This window comes from Atractosteus spatula, chromosome 5 (assembly GCF_055471065.1).
Source record: "Atractosteus spatula isolate fAtrSpa1 chromosome 5, fAtrSpa1.hap1, whole genome shotgun sequence".
NCBI classification, from domain to species: domain Eukaryota; kingdom Metazoa; phylum Chordata; class Actinopteri; order Semionotiformes; family Lepisosteidae; genus Atractosteus; species Atractosteus spatula.
The window spans coordinates 8,465,312-8,484,431 of NC_142710.1; the positions used below are offsets into that span (position 1 = coordinate 8,465,312).

The window sequence follows — 19,120 nt, forward strand, 5'->3', positions numbered from 1 at the left end:
GTGTTGGCACAGGGAGCACTGTGCCGCGGGAGGTGGGGGGGTCGAACTTCGGGCCCCCAGTCACTGCAGATGCCCTGACGCTGTTTGACTGTGCTGTTACGGGAACTGTCTGGGTGGAGTTTGCATGTTCCCCCCTGACTTTTGGGTGTCTCCTCCCAGAGAAACGGCTGGTTAGGTGGATAGCCTGGGGGGAGCAGGAATGGGGTCCCTTGCAGGGGCAGATCGGTGGCACTGTGGCTAAGGATCTGCGCCTGTGGCTGTGTGTCTCATGGAGAGCAAGCTGGGGTCTGTGAGAAGACAGATTCCTCATGCAAGAGATTGTATAGGGCCAATGAAGTGATCTCTCTCCTCGATAGTCCATTCTGTTGCAGCAATCCCCCCCACTGTGAGTGGAAATACGCAGAGAGAGATAGAGACGCAGATCTGGTCAGTAAAGTAAATCCAGGAGTGAAAGTCCAAAAGGCATGACCCCTCTATCCAGCGAATAAACACACTCGCACAAGAAGATCCACTTTGATGTTTATTCCAAAATGAAAATACAAAACAACAAGGCACTTAAAAAAAAGAACAACATGGAAAGCTGCGAGCTGAGATTCTGCACCCCAGGCTGCACAATCCAGAACTCTCCGGGCACGGAAATAAATAAGTCAAGAGCACCAATCGACTCGTTTAGGAAGAAAGAAAACACTGGCGTAGCTTTCCAAACCCCACGGCTTTCCCAGAGACGAATGCCTCTGGAGCCCGAGCGAGATCGGAACCCGGGACCGGACTCCAGCGTCTCCTCCAGTCTGCACCAGAGCCCTGAACCCTCCCCACCGCCAGTCCTCTCCCCTGCGTGCCGTGCGCTGCCTGGAATCGGGAAAGATCCCACTGGGGACCTCTCGAGCAACCACGCCCGAGCGGAGACAGGAAGTGAGAGGAGGGACAGGAAGTGGGAGACAGGAGGCAAGCCTTCATGCAGATCCGTCCCGGGCCATCCCAAATTCCCGAAACCCAGCGGCAGAGCCCCGTCCAGGACCTATGAAGCTCGACCTGAGCTCCACATGGGGGGCGTCTCCTCTTTAATTTCGGCAGCTTGAGCTTCAGTAGCAGAAAAAGGAAGTGAGGTGGGCGAGCAAGGAGACAGGCAGCAGAAACAACCAGTGAGAGACCACCTTGGGAGTTTGCCCCACCCCACCGTTGCCGAGGTTGCAGATGCAGTCCCGCCCTTTGGGATCAGACCTGACAGGTGGTTGGCTGGGAGAGGGGGGCGGGGCGCATCTCATCCAATCCACGGCCACTGATCTGGGAGTGGTTGCCTCTTGGTTCAGCCCCCCTTTCTGCTGTACCCAGTACTGGTTGTCCTTGAAAAAGTAGGCGTCGCCTAATGGAGGGAGAAGGAGAGAAATGGCACTATGAGAGACTGAGACCTGGGACTGAGATAGGGAGGAGGAGACCAGGTTAGGGAAGTAAGGGTGAGGATATATTGATATATATAGGTTTGTTAAATTATTGTGTCCTCAAAAGTCTGTGGGAACAGAATTTGTTTGTTTGGTTAACTGCTACAGGTGCCAAACTGATCTCAATTCCACTAGACCATAAGCAGGCCATGACTGATCATACGGATGTAGTGTAGTGCAGTGTTCTCTACACTGTGAGCACTACACCGTGAGCAACTGATCTCAATACTCTACACCGTGAGCACACCGCGACTGACCTCAATACTCTACACCATGAGCACACTGTGACTGATCTCAATACTCTACACCATGAGCACACTGCGACTGATCTCAATACTCTACACTCTGAACACACTGCGACTGATCTCAATACTCTACACCGTGAGCACACTGCCACTGATCTCAATACTCTACACCATGAGCACACTGTGACTGATCTCAATACTCTACACCATGAGCACACTGTGACTGACCTCAATACTCTACACTCTGAGCACACTGCGACTGATCTCAATACTCTACACCATGAGCACACTGCGACTGATCTCAATACTCTACACCATGAGCACACTGCAACTGATCTCAATACTCTACACTCTGAGCACACTGCGACTGATCTCAATACTCTACACTCTGAGCACACTGTGACTGATCTCAATACTCTACACCGTGAGCACATTGTGGCTGATCTCAATACTCTACACTCTGAGCACACTGCGACTGATCTCAATACTCTACACTCTGAGCACACTGTGACTGATCTCAATACTCCACACCGTGAGCACACTGTAGCTGATCTCAATACTCTACACTCTGAGCACACTGTGACAGATCTCAATACTCTACACTCTGAGCACACTGTGACAGATCTCAATACTCTACACTCTGAGCACACTGTGACTGATCTCAATACTCTACACCGTGAGCACACTGTGGCTGATCTCAATACTCTACACTCTGAGCACACTGTGACTGATCTCAATACTCTACACCGTGAGCACACTGCGACTGATGCCAACTGAACCTCCCTGAGAAGAGCTTTTTCAAGGAAATGACACACCTGTCACTTATGATGTCATTACGGGTGACACAATGACCTTACCGTCTTCCCAGGTGATGATGTCATCAGGGTCAGAGGGCACCCCGCTCCAGAGAGAAGCGGATTTGGGGTAACCAGGGTCCACTCTTCCTTCCCGGTCATCGTAACGCCAGAATTCCTTCTCCCGGAAGAGGTAGGTCTTGCCATTGTGCGCCCACACGAAAGCTGCAGTCACTCTGCTGCCCCCTGCTGGCAAGCCCCAGTCCGACACGGGCCGGGGGTAACCATCCAGTGCTCTGGTGTCCTTAAACACCCAGTACTGAGCGCCTGAGAGAGAGTGTGTTAATACAGAGAGACTGGTCACCAGGCTGGGTTAACTGCTGGCCCATTTCTCTGCACAGCATGGATTATAACATGCAAGACTAAATAGTAAAATAATAATTCCTTGCACTTATATAGTGCTTTTCTGGACACTCCACTCAGAGCTCTTTACAGGTCATGGGGATCCCCTCCACCCCCACCAGTGTGTTCCCCCACCTGGATGATGCTCCAGTCTGCTCACACACTCCAGCTCTCAGTGGTGAGGAGCAGAGTGATGAAGCCAGTTCAGAGATGGGGGTTATTAGGAGGCCATGATGGGTAAAGACCAGGGGGAAGTTTGGCCAGGACATCGGGGTGACACCCCGACACTTCTCGAGAGACGCCCTGGGATTTTTAATGACCACAGAGTCAGGACCTCGGTTTTACGTCTGATCCGAAGGACGGCGCCTTTTTTACAGTATAGTGTCCCCGTCACTATACTGGGGCATTAGGACCCACACAGACTGCAGGGTGAGCGCCCCCTGCTGGCCCCACTAACACCTCTTCCAGCAGCAGCCTCAGCTTTCCCAGGAGTCTCCCCTCCAGGTACTGGCCAGGCTCACACTGCGGAGCTCCAGTGGGGCTGCCATCTGGGAGTTGCAGGGTGACATGGCTGCTAGCAAAATGTATTTATCTAAGTGATATGTGCATTCGGGGGCTCTATGGCAATCTATGTTTATCTATGGCAATATCTCAAACATGAACAGAGGGAATGCATTATCCACAAATTACTGGGGTGCATGAGCTGACATCTAAGGACCAGATATAGAAAACAAGGACAGAGCAGTGCATAACAGCGCTCAACTGACCGATGAAGAAGATGATGTGGGAGTCAGTCATTCTCTCGTACACCGCGTCAATGCGGGCAAACCTTGCCGGGAGACCCTGCCAGAAATTGGACACTAGTGCTGGAGACAAGGACACCAGAGAGCCGGACCGCTGGATACGCCAGAAATACTGGCCTGAGAGAGAAGGAGAAGGAGAGAGAGAAGTCAAACAAGACACACTGACTGGACACTCCAGTACATTAACACTGCACTGAGAGAGAGAGGGGTTAATACAGACACACTGACTGGACACTCCAGTACATTAACACTGCACTGAGAGAGAGAGGGGTTAATACAGACACACTGACTGGACACTCCAGTACATTAACACTGCACTGAGAGAGAGGGGTTAATACAGACACACTGACTGGACACTCCAGTACATTAACACTGCACTGAGAGAGAGAGGGGTTAATACAGACACACTGACTGGACACTCCAGTACATTAACACTGCACTGAGAGAGAGGGGTTAATACAGACACACTGACTGGACACTCCAGTACATTAACACTGCACTGAGAGAGAGAGAGGTTAATACACACACACTGACTGGACACTCCAGTACATTAACACTGCACTGAGAGAGAGAGGGGTTAATACAGACACACTGACTGGACACTGCAGTACATTAACACTGCACTGAGAGAGAGGGGGGTTAATACAGACACACTGACTGGACACTCCAGTACATTAACACTGCACTGAGAGAGAGAGAGGGGTTAATACAGACACACTGACTGGACACTACAGTACATTAACACTGCACTGAGAGAGGGGTTAATACAGACACACTGACTGGACACTCCAGTACATTAACACTACACTGAGAGAGAGGGGTTAATACAGACACACTGATTGGACACTCCAGTACATTAACACTGCACTGAGAGAAAGACGGATTAATACAGACACACTGACTGGACACTACAGTACCGTACATTAACACTGTACTGAGAGAGAGGGGTTAATACAGACACACTGACTGGACACTACAGTACATTAACACTGCACTGAGAGAGAGGGGTTAATACAGACACTGACTGGACACTACAGTACATTAACACTGCACTGAGAGAGAGAGGGGTTAATACAGACACACTGACTGGACACTACAGTACATTAACACTGCACTGAGAGAGGGGGTAATACAGACACACTGAACATCCTAGTTTTAGAACAACAGACGTGCTCAGCTCAGAGTTAGATCAGTGCTGACCCTTGAAGAAGAAGACCTCTCCTCGGATGTTGGCCACAGCATCAAATCCTCCAGCACATCGGTCCGGAAACGCTGGCCCGGGACTGAGAGACACAGGGGACAGGAAAGGTCATCATCATCTCATGCTGATCGAATGAGTCCAGAAGTGCAATTTTGAAACATCACCACTGGAGGGCAGCACTGGCCTATGTTTACATAAGCAGCTGGCAGAAACAGCTGAAGAGACGGAGCTTTGATGGGGGAGCTCAGGCCTGCCAGTGATGGCACTGGGGGAGAAGACACACAGGGCTTTGTGTGCCTGGGAGACACAGCGTGAGGACAGACTGATTTAAAGAGACAGGGAGACACAAAGTGAGACGGTGACAGAGAGAGTAACACCAGCAGTCACAGACGTGTGGACAGACAGAAACAAGATGGACACGGACACAGAGACACAGATACCGGGACAGGTAGACACACAGACAGGTGGACACCGGAAGCTCTTTTGCTTACATGCACAATGAAAGAGTTTAATTAAACAATAACCAGGACTCAAAATACGAACATGCTCTCTCTTTCCATTTATTTCCCTGATATATTTCTCCTCCATTTTTTTTCATTTGGATTTCTCGCGATTCCCATCGGATCTTGACTTCCTGTGAAGCTGCTGCGCGTTTTCGTGTGTCTAGCTGTGTGGGTGAGATGGCGTTAGTCTGTTTGTGCCTTCTCCTGTGTTGCAATCAAAGCGTTAGAGTGGTCTGCTCCGGATGTGTATCTGGCGATTAATGTGATGAAAAGCCCGTGGCAGCGTTGAGGGGGTCTGAGCGGTGGGCTTGATTCACAACGTTTGGGGGTTCATCAACCCCCCTGCTCCTCGTGCAGGAAAGGAAAAAAAAGGCAGACAGGACCACCGCCAGGGGGCGCCACCTGCAGAGCTTTGGGAAGACCCCCTGTAGGTCAGCAGCTGTATCCCCCTGCAGCTCAGCACTGGAGCTCCGCAGTGTGAGCCTGCCCAGTACCTGGAGGGGAGAGTCATGGGAAAGCTGAGGCTGCTGCTGGGAGAGGTGTTAGTGGAGCCAGTAGGGGGCGCTCACCCTGCGGCCTGTGTGGGTCCTGATGCCCCAGTATAGCGACGGGGACACTATACTGTAAAAAGGCTCCTCTACCCCTACCTCTGGTGCACACTGATGGGCTTTGTTTACGTTGTGTGTTGTTTAACGTGCTGCTGCTGTTCTGTGTTGATGCTCTTGCTGTGTCCTTCATGTCTCTGTCTCGGAGCACTGACGCCAGCGAGCATGTCACTGCGCCGGTGCCGCCGGCAATAAACTGAACTGGACTTCGGATGAGACGTAAAACCGAGGTCCTGACTCTCTGTGGTCATTAAAAATCCCAGGGCGTCTCTCGAAAAGAGTAGGGGTGTCACCCCGGTGTCCTGGCCAAATTCCCCCCTGGTCATTACCCATCATGGCCTCCTAATAACCCCCCTCTCTGAACTGGCTTCATCACTCTGCTCTCCTCCCCACTGAGAGCTGCTGTGTGTGAGCAGACTGGAGCTTCATCCAGGTGGGGGGACACACTGGTGGGGGTGGAGGGGATCCCCATGGCCTGTAAAGAGCTCTGAGTGGAGAGTCAAGAAGATAACTATATTATTATTATTATTATTATTATTATTATTATGATTATGATTATGATTGGAAAAGGGGTCAAGTCCCCCTCCTGCAGGCAAATAGACACAAAATCACAAAATGTTATTTTTGCAACTTTTGTAGTGTTGTGTTCAGTGTCAGTTGTCGGTAGTAAGTAACAGACAATTGTACTCATTCCGAGTGGGGCCACTGTCTTCTCTGTCAAAGCCAGAGAAGAGAAATCGACCATTTTATCTTATACATTACAAGGGAAAAGTTCAGTATGAAATTATACTGAACAATTCAGTTCAGTTTCACGCCAATAATGTCTCTTACAACACACAGATCGAAATCTGGACAGATAAAGACAAAAAAAGTCACATGGACATAGACAGATGGACTCAGCCAGACACAGGGACAGATAGACAGACAGATGGACACAGACAGACTGAGACAAACACACAGACTTGAGAATGCAGGCAGACTTACAGACAGAAAGATGGACACACAGACAGAGACATGAAGACAGAGAAAGACAGATGGACACAGGCAGTCTCACAGACAGACACATGGAGACAGAGACAGACAGATGGAGACAGGCAGGCTGACAGACAGATGGGGACAGAGACAGACAGATGGAGACAGGCAGGCTCACAGACAGACACATGGAGACAGAGACAGACAGATGGAGACAGGCAGGCTCACAGACAGCCGGACAGACTCACTATCTGGTTGGCCTGCGAGGCGGTGGGGAGGGAAGTCGGGGTACAGAGCGAGTTGGCTGGGCGTCTGGGGGTGAAACGGTCACACCTTTCTTCTTTCCTGAGACACACAGGGAGAGTGAGAGGGTGAGAAGGAAGGAGAGTGAAGGAGAGTGAAGGAGAGTGAGAGTGTGAGAGTGAAGGAGAGTGAGAGGGTGAGAGTGAAGGAGAGTGAGAGGATGAGAGTGAGAGTAAGAGTGTGAGAGTGAAGGAGAGTGAGTGAATGAGAGTGAGAGTGAGAGAGTGAAAGTGAAGGAGAGTGAGAGGTTGAGAGTTAAGGAGAGTGAGAGTATCAGAGTGAAGGAGAGTGTGAGAGTGAGAGTGAAGGAGAGTGAGAGTATCAGAGTGAAGGAGAGTGTGAGAGTGAGAGTGAAGGAGAGTGAGAGTGTGAGAGTGAAGGAGAGTGTGAGAGTGAGAGTGAAGGAGAGTGTGAGAGTGAGAGTGAAGGAGAGTGAGAGTGTGAGAGTGAAGGAGAGTGTGAGAGTGAAGGAGAGTGAGAGTGTGAGAGTGAAGGAGAGTGTGAGAGTGAGAGTGAAGGAGAGTGTGAGAGTGAGAGTGAAGGAGAGTGAGAGTATCAGAGTGAAGGAGAGTGTGAGAGTGAGAGTGAAGGAGAGTGTGAGAGTGAAAGTGAGTGAAGGAGAGTGTGAGAGTGAGAGTGAAGGAGAGTGTGAGAGTGAGAGTGAAGTAGAGTGAGAGTGTGAGAGTGAAGGAGAGTGAGAGTATCAGAGTGAAAGAGAGTGTGAGAGTGAAGGAGAGTGTGAGAGTGAAGGAGAGTGAAGGAGAGTGTGAGAGTGAGAGTGAAGGAGAGTGAGAGTGTGAGAGTGAAGGAGAGTGTGAGAGTGAGAGTGAAGGAGACTGTGAGAGTGAGAGTGAAGGAGAGTGAGAGTATCAGAGTGAAGGAGAGTGTGAGATTGAGAGTGAAGGAGAGTGAGAATATCAGAGTGAAGGAGAGTGTGAGAGTGAGAGTGAAGGAGAGTGTGAGAGTGAAAGTGAGTGAAGGAGAGTGAGAGTGTGAGAGTGAAGGAGAGTGAGAGTATCAGACTGAAGGAGAGTGAGTGAATGAGAGTGAAGGAGAGTGAGAGTGTGAGAGTGAAGGAGAGTGAGAGGATGAGAGTGAAGGAGAGTGAGAGTGTGAGAGTGAAGGAGAGTGAGAGTGAGAGAGCTACCATAGAGCTGCTGGATGCCCTGGGTGTCATCAGCGGGCAGTACATAATTCTCCGGTCTCCCGACAGGGCCCTGGTAGTAAGGCGCCATGATAGAGTTGGTAGAGGAGGAGTGTGAGAGACCCAGTGCGTGACCAAACTCATGGATAGCCACTGTGAACAGGTCTGTACCCTGAGGATCTGAGAGAGAGGGGGGTTAATACAGACACACTGACTGGACACTCCAGTACATTAACACTGCACTGAGAGAGAGGGGGGTTAATACACACACACTGACTGGACACTCCAGTACATTAACACTGCACTGAGAGAGAGGGGTTAATACAGACTCACTGACTGGACACTCCAGTACATTAACACTGCACTGAGAGAGAGAGAGGGGTTAATACAGGCACACTGACTGGACACTGCAGTACATTAACACTGCACTGAGAGAGAAGGGTTAATACAGACACACTGACTGGACACTACAGTACATTAATACTGCACTGAGAGAGAGGGGTTAATACAGACACACTGACTGGACACTCCAGTACATTAACACTGCACTGAGAGAGAGGGGTTAATACAGACACACTGACTGGACACTCCAGTACATTAACACTGCACTGAGAGAGAGAGGGATTAATACAGACACACTGACTGGACACTCCAGCACATTAACACTGCACTGAGAGAGAGAGAGAGAGGGGTTAATACAGACACACTGACTGGACACTACAGTACATTAACACTGCACTGAGAGAGAGGGGTTAATACAGACACACTGACTGGACACTCCAGTACATTAACACTGCACTGAGAGAGAGGGGTTAATACAGACACACTGACTGGACACTCCAGTACATTAACACTGCACTGAGAGAGAGGGGTTAATACAGACACACTGACTGGACACTCCAGTACATTAACACTGCACTGAGAGAGAGAGGGGTTAATACAGACACACTGACTGCCTGGCCTGCAGTGACTCAAACTACTCTGTTAGTGTCGATGGGAGTCTGACAATAATATCTGTTCACAGAAAGACCTGCTGACGAGCAGTCAGCCAGTGGAATGAAGGCTGATTTTCATTAATCAGCTGCTCACCTGCGTAAGTCCAAGACTCTTGGTCATCGAAATGCGTGTCCCCAGAGACGGGGTGCTCTCCGGGGAAGAAGGCATGAGCCAGCGTACCCCCCGGGCCATCGAAGGGGTAACCGTCCTGGTGGTAGGAGCTGCTGAACGTGATGTGGATGTCGGGCTCCTCGCTGGCGCCCCCAGCTGTCAGCTCGCGGAACTGCAGGGGAGTGACTTTGGCCCAGACCTGCAGGGCCAAATGCATGAGATACCTCACCATATCAGCACGGAGAGTGGGGCTCTGAGCGGCGTCGGGGTAGTTATCCACCCTGAGAGAGAGAGAGAGAGAGAGAGAGAGAGAGAGAGAGAGAGAAGCCAGAGGTGGCAGCGAGGGAGAAACACAGTGAGGGAGAAGAGAAGGAGGGAGGGAAGGAGGGGGGAAGAGAAAGAAAGTGTGATTCCCAGCCCGGAGCTCAGGTGGCAGAGTCCTGCTACCTCTCCTCCGGGGTCCAGTCCAGCGGAGGAGAGCACAGCTGGAGCAGACTCTCGGGATCGGAAACTCTCAGACCCGAGTGATGTCAGCCCAGAGGGGGCGTGGCATATGGTGAGTGTTGTGGGTGTGGCAAGACGGTGATGTGGGTGTGGCGGTGGTGGTGGGGGCGTGTCTAAAGCATGATGTGGGCGTGGCATTGGGGGCGTGGAAGGTTCTACAGCACACTGCTCCACTGACACACTGTGTCATAACCTCTTTCTTGCTATGCTGCCTCTAAAAACGAGGAGGCCTGCTGGGTCTGACTACATCTGATGCCATCCAGATTGCCAGAGGCACCCTGTGGATACTCTTGCTCTCTCCTTATATTCGGTTCTGGGGTGATTCCCCACTTATTTACTGCCTCAATGGCATGTAAACTGGAATGCGCCCCATGTCAGATCAGATCACTTTATTGGCCCTATACAATCTCTTGCATGAGGAATGTGTCTTTTCACAGGCCCCAGCTCGCTCTCCCTGAGACACACAGACAGGGAGAGAAGCTGGGGGTCAGAGCGCAGGGTCAGCCATTTATACAGCACCCCTGGAGCAGTTGGGGTTAAAGGCCTTGCTCCGGGGCCCAACAGAGGATGATTTCTTCTGCCGGCCGCGGGATTCGAACCGGCAACCTTCCAGCCACACAGGCGCAGATCCTGAGCCACAGTGCCACCCACGTGTCCTCTTAGAACGTCTGTAGCTGCTTTGCCTCCGCAGTGCCACTTGAGGCTACCGTGAAAACTGCTTGTTGTGACTCTCTGATACACTGTGTTATAACAGGGGTCTCGAGCAGCAGTCTCGGGATCGTTAAACGGGCACCAATCGGAATGGCCTCTACAGATCTGTGGTCCCTCTGTGATTGTAGCCTTCGAGCCGTGCTTGAGTGAATCTGGAACTGACGTCACTCTCCTGTCCTCTAGAGCCCACACGGGGCAGGAGGACGGTGCAGGAAACACAGGCATGTCAAAAATCCATGAATATAACCCTTCTCGGGGTTTTCTTCTCCCTCTTTACGGGCCCAACTGTTGTGTGGGTTTTGTCTTAAGTGTGTTACCAGATTTTAATCATGAAAGAGGGAGAGATAAGGGAAGAAAGTCGCACGCTGTAAATCGTCTTTCCAGTCGGCCCATTTCTCTATGAAATGTGGACTGTGAGAGAGGAGAGTGAGAGTCTATTGTCGTCAGCCACAGCTCTTACAGAGCACCTGAGCGGACTGTCCTGATGGGGACACCTCACAAAGTCAGGGAGAGACACTGGGAGAGGGAGGAAAAACATGTCCACTAGGGGGCAGTGTTGTTTTATTACGTCCACATACATCTTCATCAGCAGCAGCTCAATTCCTTGTGTTTTTACCAGTGTCTTCCATGTGGAAGAATCCCACCAATGTCCTGAATGTCTTTGTCCCCAACACAGAAACAGTGAGACAGTGACACTCCAGCAGTCAGACATTCAGACAGAGACACGTCTTTGTCCCCAACAGAGAAACAGTGAGACAGTGACACTCCAGCAGTCAGACATTCAGACAGAGACAAATCTTTGTCCTCAACAGAGAAACAGTGAGACAGCCACACTCCAGCAGGCAGATGTTCAGACCAAGACACAGACCTCCAGGTGAGCTGGGTGTGACTCCACACTTCCCCACTGAGAGCATATCTCTTCCTCCTCCTCAACAGCTCCGCAGTGCCAATTATGTCAGGGAGAGAACAGCGGGGTTTCTTCATCAGCAGCAGTGTCTCAGAGTCTGAGAGAGAGAGGGGTTAATACAGACACACTGACTGGACACTCCAGTACATTAACACTGCACTGAGAGAGAGGGGTTAATACAGACACACTGACTGGACACTCCAGTACATTAACACTGCACTGAGAGAGAGAGGGGTTCATACAGACACACTGACTGGACACTCCAGTACATTAACACTGCACTGAGAGAGAGAGGGGTTAATACAGACACACTGACTGGACACTCCAGTACATTAACACTGCACTGAGAGAGAGAGGGGTTAATACAGACACACTGACTGGACACTCCAGTACATTAACACTGCACTGAGAGAGAGAGGGGTTAATACAGACACACTGACTGGACACTCCAGTACATTAACACTGCACTGAGAGAGAGGGGTTAATACAGACACACTGACTGGACACTCCAGTACATTAACACTGCACTGAGAGAGAGAGGGGTTAATACAGACACACTGACTGGACACTACACTACATTAACACTGCACTGAGAGAGAGAGGGGTTAATACAGACACACTGACTGGACACTCCAGTACATTAACACTGCACTGAGAGAGAGGGGTTAATACAGACACACTGCCTGGACACTCCAGTACATTAACACTACACTGAGAGAGAGGGGGGTTAATACAGACACACTGACTGGACACTACTGTACATTAACACTGCACTGAGAGAGAGGGGTTAATACAGACACACTGACTGGACACTCCAGTACATTAACACTGCACTGAGAGAGAGGGGTTAATACAGACACACTGACTGGACACTCCAGTACATTAACACTGCACTGAGAGAGAGAGAGGGGTTAATACAGACACACTGACTGGACACTACACTACATTAACACTGCACTGAGAGAGAGAGGGGTTAATACAGACACACTGACTGGACACTCCAGTACATTAACACTGCACTGAGAGAGAGGGGTTAATACAGACACACTGCCTGGACACTCCAGTACATTAACACTACACTGAGAGAGAGGGGGGTTAATACAGACACACTGACTGGACACTACTGTACATTAACACTGCACTGAGAGAGAGGGGTTAATACAGACACACTGACTGGACACTCCAGTACATTAACACTGCACTGAGAGAGAGGGGTTAATACAGACACACTGACTGGACACTCCAGTACATTAACACTGCACTGAGAGAGAGGGGTTAATACAGACACACTGACTGGACACTCCAGTACATTAACACTGCACTGAGAGAGAGGGGGGTTAATACAGACACACTGGTGGGGATGTGGAACAAGCTGCCCAGCCGTGTTGCTGGAGCTGATAATCCTGGCTTCTCTCAAGAAATAGTTGAGATCCTGGGATTAATAAGCTACAAACTACCACATGGGCCAGATGGAGTCAAACGGCCTCTTTCTATCCGTGACCTTGATTGTGTTTTTCCACCGGACAGGCAGGACGTCAGACAGACAGAGACGTACCCAGCTGGCCCGTCTCTTTGATGCCGCCGAATCTTTGCATCACCCTCAGCGCCTTCTCGATCCCCTCTTTCGTCTGCAGCTGCCCCGTCCGCGGGTCGGGGGGCGGGAGGTACCCGTACCGGCTCAGCCAATCCTGCGCAAGGGTCAGAAACACACAGCCAATGAGGGTACAGCTATGCAGGCCCTCGGCCAATCCCGGGGGAGTACTGAGAAAGGCTCAGCCCACCGGGAAGTGTGAAGGAGCCCCTCCCGACAGAGAAGAGGTGTGGATCCGACCAGTCACGGCGTGGCGTGGAACTCTGACGTTTCAGATGCCAGCCAATCAGCAGCCAGGGGGTCAGCTGACTGCGACAAACCAATTAGCAGCCAGGGGGTCAGCTGACTGCGACAGGCCAATCAGCAGCCAGCGGGTCAGCTGACTGCGACAGGCCAATCAGCAGCCAGCGGGTCAGCTGACTGCGACAGGCCAATCAGCAACCAGCGGGTCAGCTGACTGCGACAGGCCAATCAGCAGGGAGCGAGCTACCGGGCAGGTCGATCAGGGAGGAGGTCACATGGTGGAGGAGAGATCTTCACACCCAGCAGGTACAGTCGGTCCCAGGGACAGGGAACACTCAGCTCTGAGCTCGCGCCACCTCCCTCCCTGACTGGCCCATCAGAGCACTGGAGACCCGGGCGCTGGCCCGACAGGCGGAACAGGCCCGAACAGACTGGCAGTGAGTCCGAGCAAGAGACGGAGAGGGGGCTTTGAGGAAGAAAAGATGACCTAACTGCAAAGCTGCAACGATTTTCTTCCTTCCTCTGAGCTGTTGACTCACCCACCCACCCCCTCCTCCCCCCGCAAACAGACAGAAGAGCAGCCGATAACAAACACTCATCTGGAGAGTTTCCTGTTCAAGAACACCACACTTCCCTTTCCTGCACAAGCACCTGCTGAGGGTCACGACCCCGAGAGAGGGGCCCCAGCTCTCTTCCTGCTCCCATGCCCACCCACTGTCTGCCGGTCCTGCGCAGCCCTCAGTTCTCCTGTGTAGCCCAGTGTTGTCCTGCGCAGTCTAGTGTTCACCTGCGCAGCCCTGTGTTCTCCTGGGTCAACATTAGCATTGTTCCAGTTAGAGATTCAGGTCCAGTCTTGTTAGACTAGGGGGACAGCGGGTCCGGTGGTTCAGGTCCAGTCTCAGGTCCTTTATCTGCCCTGTGATGGACTGGTGTCCTGTCCAGAGTGTGTGTGTGTGTGTGTGTGTGTCCTGTGATGGACTGGTGTCCTGTCCAGGTGTGTGTGTGTGTGTGTGTGTGTGTGTGTGTGTCCTGTGGTGGACAGGTGTGCTGTCCAGGGTGTGCGAGTGTGTGTGTCCTGTGATGGACTGGTGTCCAGTCCAGGGTGTGTGTGTGTGTCCTGTGATGGACTGGTGTCCTGTCCAGGGTGTTACCCGCCTTGCGCCAGTGTCTTGCTGGGATAGATTATTTCACAATCCACTACAATCAAGGTGACTTGGTCTTGCTCTAACTAAATCAGCATGGAGAGTCCAGAATTCAAACCCCTCAGGATCATGACTGGCCTCTCTCAACATCAATTGCAGCCGGACTCCATCAACAGCTAAGTGCCAAACGATTTGCAGCTGCTAATTACAGTGCCTTCAGAAAGTATTCACCCCCTTGAATTTCTTCTCATTTTGTTCCTGTTACACCTCCCAGATTTTAACACATTGAAATAATTTTTTCTCCCTTTTAATAACACAATACGTTAAACACATTTATGAATCCAAAAATATATTTTTTAATTCAAGAACACTCATTTCTCCAGAATGAAAGACTGACATTTCTCATTTACAAAGGTATTCACCCACCCCCCCCCCCCAGTCAATATGCTTTGCACATTCAGATTGGGGCATTTTTGCCCATTCTTCACTGCAAATTTGCTCCAACTCTGACAAATTCAATGGAGATCGTCGGTGGACAGCGATTCTCAGGTCATCCCACAGATTTTCCAGTTGGATTCAAGTCTGGGCCATTCCAGAACACTGACCTTCTTTTTTTCCCTAAAGCCATTACTTGATAGTCTATGCCGTGTGATTTGGGTCATCGTCCTGTTGGATGCTAACAGGCTGAACGAGCTCATCAGAGGAGCAAGTTCTGTCATTGGGTCTGGCCTGGACCCCTGGAGGTAGTGGCTGAGAGGAGAATGGTGTCCAAACTAGAGGCCATCATGGACAACGTCTCCCATCCCCTCTATGACAGGCTTGTGGAAATGAAGAGCACGTTCAGCAATAGACTGATCCATCCACAGTGCGACAGGGAGCGCTACAGGAGGTCATTCTTGCCTTCTGCCATAAGACTGTACAACGCATCCACCTTGCGTCTGGGCAGAGGCAACACTGACAGTGACCTGCTTCTGGACTGAACAGTAAACTGATACATCTGTTCTCTTTCTTTTCCCCTTTACAACCGTTCTTGGGCAATATACGCCAGGGACCCGTGCAATACATTTATATTTATAATCATATTGTGCAATACGCCTTTTTGTATACTGTTCTGTTCTGGTTTGTTCTTTGTGTGTTCCGGACTGTGAGTAACTCTTCTTAGTGCACTTCTCACTGTACTGATTGTATTGTATGTATTGTTGTATCATTTCGTTACACTGTGCTGTGTTGACTGTGTTAATCTGCTGTTGCACTGCAATTTCCCTCACGGGATCAATAACGGATCTATCTATCTAAAATGAATCTTCGCCCTAAACAGGCGAATCTGGCTCACTGAAACAGGTTCTCCTCAAGGACTTGCCTGCGTTTGGCTCCATCCATGCTGCCCTTGATGGCAACGAGCTCTCCAGTTGCTCCTGCTGAAAAGCAGCCCCAGAGCACGATGCTGCCAGCACCATGCTTGACGGTAGGGATGGCGATACCTGGGTGTTGGGCTGTACCTGGTTTGCGCCAAACACAGCGCTCTGCTTCCAGGCCAAAGTGCTCAGCTTTAGTCACATCGGACCACAAACGTTTCTTCCGAAAGGTTTCAGGTTTTGTCACATGGCTTCTAGCAAACCCCAGGCGTGCCTCAATGTTGGCCTCTCTCGGAGCTGGCTTCCCTCTAGCCACTCTCCCAAAGAGGCCGAACCTGGGAAGTGCTGAAGAGATTGTTGAAGTCTGGATAGTTCCTCCCGTTTCAGCCAAAGAGCTCTGCGGCTCTGTCAGTGTTGTAGCTGGCCTCTGGGTCACTTCTCTGGGAAAGCTGAGGCTGCTGCTGGGAGAGGTGTTAGTGGGGCCAGCAGGGGGCGCTCTCACCCTGCGGTCTGTGGGGGTCCTGATGCCCCAGTATAGTGACGGGGGACACTCTACTGTAAAGAAGGCGCCGTCCTTCAGATGAGACGTAACACCGAGGTCCTGACTCTCTGTGGTCATTAAAAATCCCAGGGCGTCTCTCGAGAAAAGTCGGGGTGTCACCCCGGTGTCCTGGGCAAATTCCCCCTGGTCTTTACCCATCATGGCCTCCTAATAACCCCCCTCTCTGAACTGGCTTCATCACTCTGCTCTCCTCCCCACTGAGAACTGCTGTGTGTGAGCAGACTGGAGCTTCATCCAGGTGGGGGGACACACTGGTGGGGGTGGAGGGGACCCCCCTGACCTGTAAAGCACTTTGCCCTTCTTGTCCGGTTGCTCAATTTGGGAGGACGGCCTGATCTTAGGAGTGTCTGGGTTGTGCCATGTTTTTTCCCCATTTTGTTTCAGTGGACTTCACGGCGCTCCTGGGAAGGTTCGAAGCTTTGCCAATCTTTTTATAACCTTCTCCAGCTTTTCTCCTCCTCACAACTTCATGTCGAAGTTCCACGGGCAGCTCCTTGGTCTTCGAGACAGCAGGACTGGACTGGACTGGACTGATCTGATCTGATCTGATCTGCTGTTTCAATTGTGAGACCTCACAGTCAGTGATATTTATTGTGCAATCAAGCAATCGAGCACAGGTGTACTCTGTGAACGTATTTAGTGTGATATCTCTCAAGATAATTGAATACCTCCCCCCAGTTTAGGTTGTTAAAACCAAGGGGGTGAATACTTATCAATGAAGTAATTTTTATTTTTAATATAATTCTGAAGACATCAAAATACTCTATTTCGTTGTAACATTATAGAGAATTACTTCTACAGGAGGGGAAAAGCGCTCCCGTGTAAATATGCTTTAATTTGACTTTGCAACACAAAGTCTGGGCTTTTAGCACCAGACTGCTCCAGCTCCGGTGTTCAGGGGAACGTTTCTGCACGTCTCTCCTCCCGGCGGCTGTCAGGGTGTATAACGCTGCCCTAGGCTGGGACTGTTAGACCTTCATCTGCTCATCTATGGACAGCATGTTGCTCCATTGTACTTTTTGGACAATCAGTCTGTATAAACCGATGCACATTTTGCACATATTTTATTGTTTTTACAGCGACTATGTTCAGCATTTTTTGCACACACCTGTGTATTTATTTTTTAATTATTTTATATTTGTTTTGTATAACTTTGTCTATTCTGATGTCTGTTTTTGCTTGTCTTGGGCTGGACTGCTGTAACACATCAATTTCCCTACGGGATCAATAAAGTCTTATCTAGCTAACTAACACAGCAGAACGAGAAATAACCAACGGGGGGCGAATACTTTCTGAAGGCACTGGAGCTGCCTCTTGGTTTGTACCCGTCTGAAATCCTCACCGCACGACAGCGATCGCTGGGTTTAGCGGTTTGCTTTTTTAGCCTTTTCTGAAAGTTGAATGCTCTCGCCCTCTGAACGGTGTGCTCAAAGCGCACAAGCGAGGCTCTGGGACTTCATTCCGGACCGCTCGGAACCGCTGAGCTCGCACTGCTGAAATCAACCCGCAGCGGCGCTTTCCCGAACCCGAACTGTCCGGTCAGGCAGCCCGCCTGTTCGGTTCTGCCAAGTCTCCCCAGGACACCCAGCCCAGCCCAGCCCAGCGCGACAGACCGGGCTCGCCCGGATACAGAGCGAATCACTCACGCACAGAAATGCAGAAGTGTTTAAACTCACCACGCTTTTGCTGTAATCGTCCGGAGCCGGAGCCGGGGCCGCCCGGGACGCAGAGAGGCAGAGGTACACGACCAGGGTGCCGAACACGACCCGGTACCGCATCGCGCCCGCAAGGTCCGGCGAGAGACAGACTCGGGAGGCTGCCTGTTTATGGGCTATTTACAGCAGTACAATCCTGCCTCCCCGTCCGCCTGCCTTTCATTCTTAATGTAGAAATTTCATCTCCTGTGGGCCGTCCTCTTCTCTCTCTCTTCTCTCCTCTCTTCTCTCCTCTCTCTCCTTCTCTTCTCTGTTTTTTCTCCTCTCTCTCTTTTTCTCTCCCGGGAGCAGGCAGACCGATCGATAACAGTGGAACAGAGAGGCTTTCACTGAGCCCGTCTCTCCCCCGCCCCTCCCCCCCGAGACACGCCCCGGCGGGACCTCCAGGGACTGACCGGGGCCGACAGCTACTGTAGGGCCCATCACAGGACACACACACACACCCTGGACAGGACAACAGTCCATCACAGGACACACACGCACACACCCTGGACAGGACACCAGTCCATCACAGGACACACACACACACACCCTGGACAGGACAACAGTCCATCACAGGACACACACACACACACCCTGGACAGGACAACAGTCCATCACAGGACACACACGCACACACCCTGGACAGGACACCAGTCCATCACAGGACACACACGCACACACCCTGGACAGGACAACAGTCCATCACAAGACACACACGCACACACCCTGGACAGCACACCTGTCCACCACAGGACACACACACACCCCCCCTGGACACTGGGCAGCACCCTCTGGCTTAGACTGGTGATGAGGAGATGTTACCCTGCTGTGCCCCACCCACTGTCACTGAGGGTTAAAAGCAGTTTAGAAGCAGGACAGGACACACACAG

At 51.2% G+C, this 19,120-nt stretch overlaps 1 protein-coding gene across 1 annotated transcript; it reads right to left on the reverse strand.

The window, feature by feature from the left end:
• Positions 1–509: 509 nt before the first annotated feature.
• On the reverse strand, positions 510–18,484 carry mmp25a (matrix metallopeptidase 25a). Its single transcript, XM_088915892.1, has 10 exons — positions 18,210–18,484; positions 13,196–13,328; positions 11,602–11,737; positions 9,501–9,799; positions 8,415–8,591; positions 7,213–7,309; positions 4,884–4,966; positions 3,648–3,800; positions 2,542–2,805; positions 510–1,363 (listed from the first exon to the last, which is right to left on the reverse strand). The coding sequence occupies exons 1-10, from the start codon at positions 18,309–18,311 to the stop codon at positions 1,083–1,085; spliced, it is 1,725 nt and encodes a 574-aa protein (XP_088772018.1). The 5' UTR covers positions 18,312–18,484; the 3' UTR covers positions 510–1,082.
• Between the last annotated feature and the right edge of the window lie 636 nt (positions 18,485–19,120).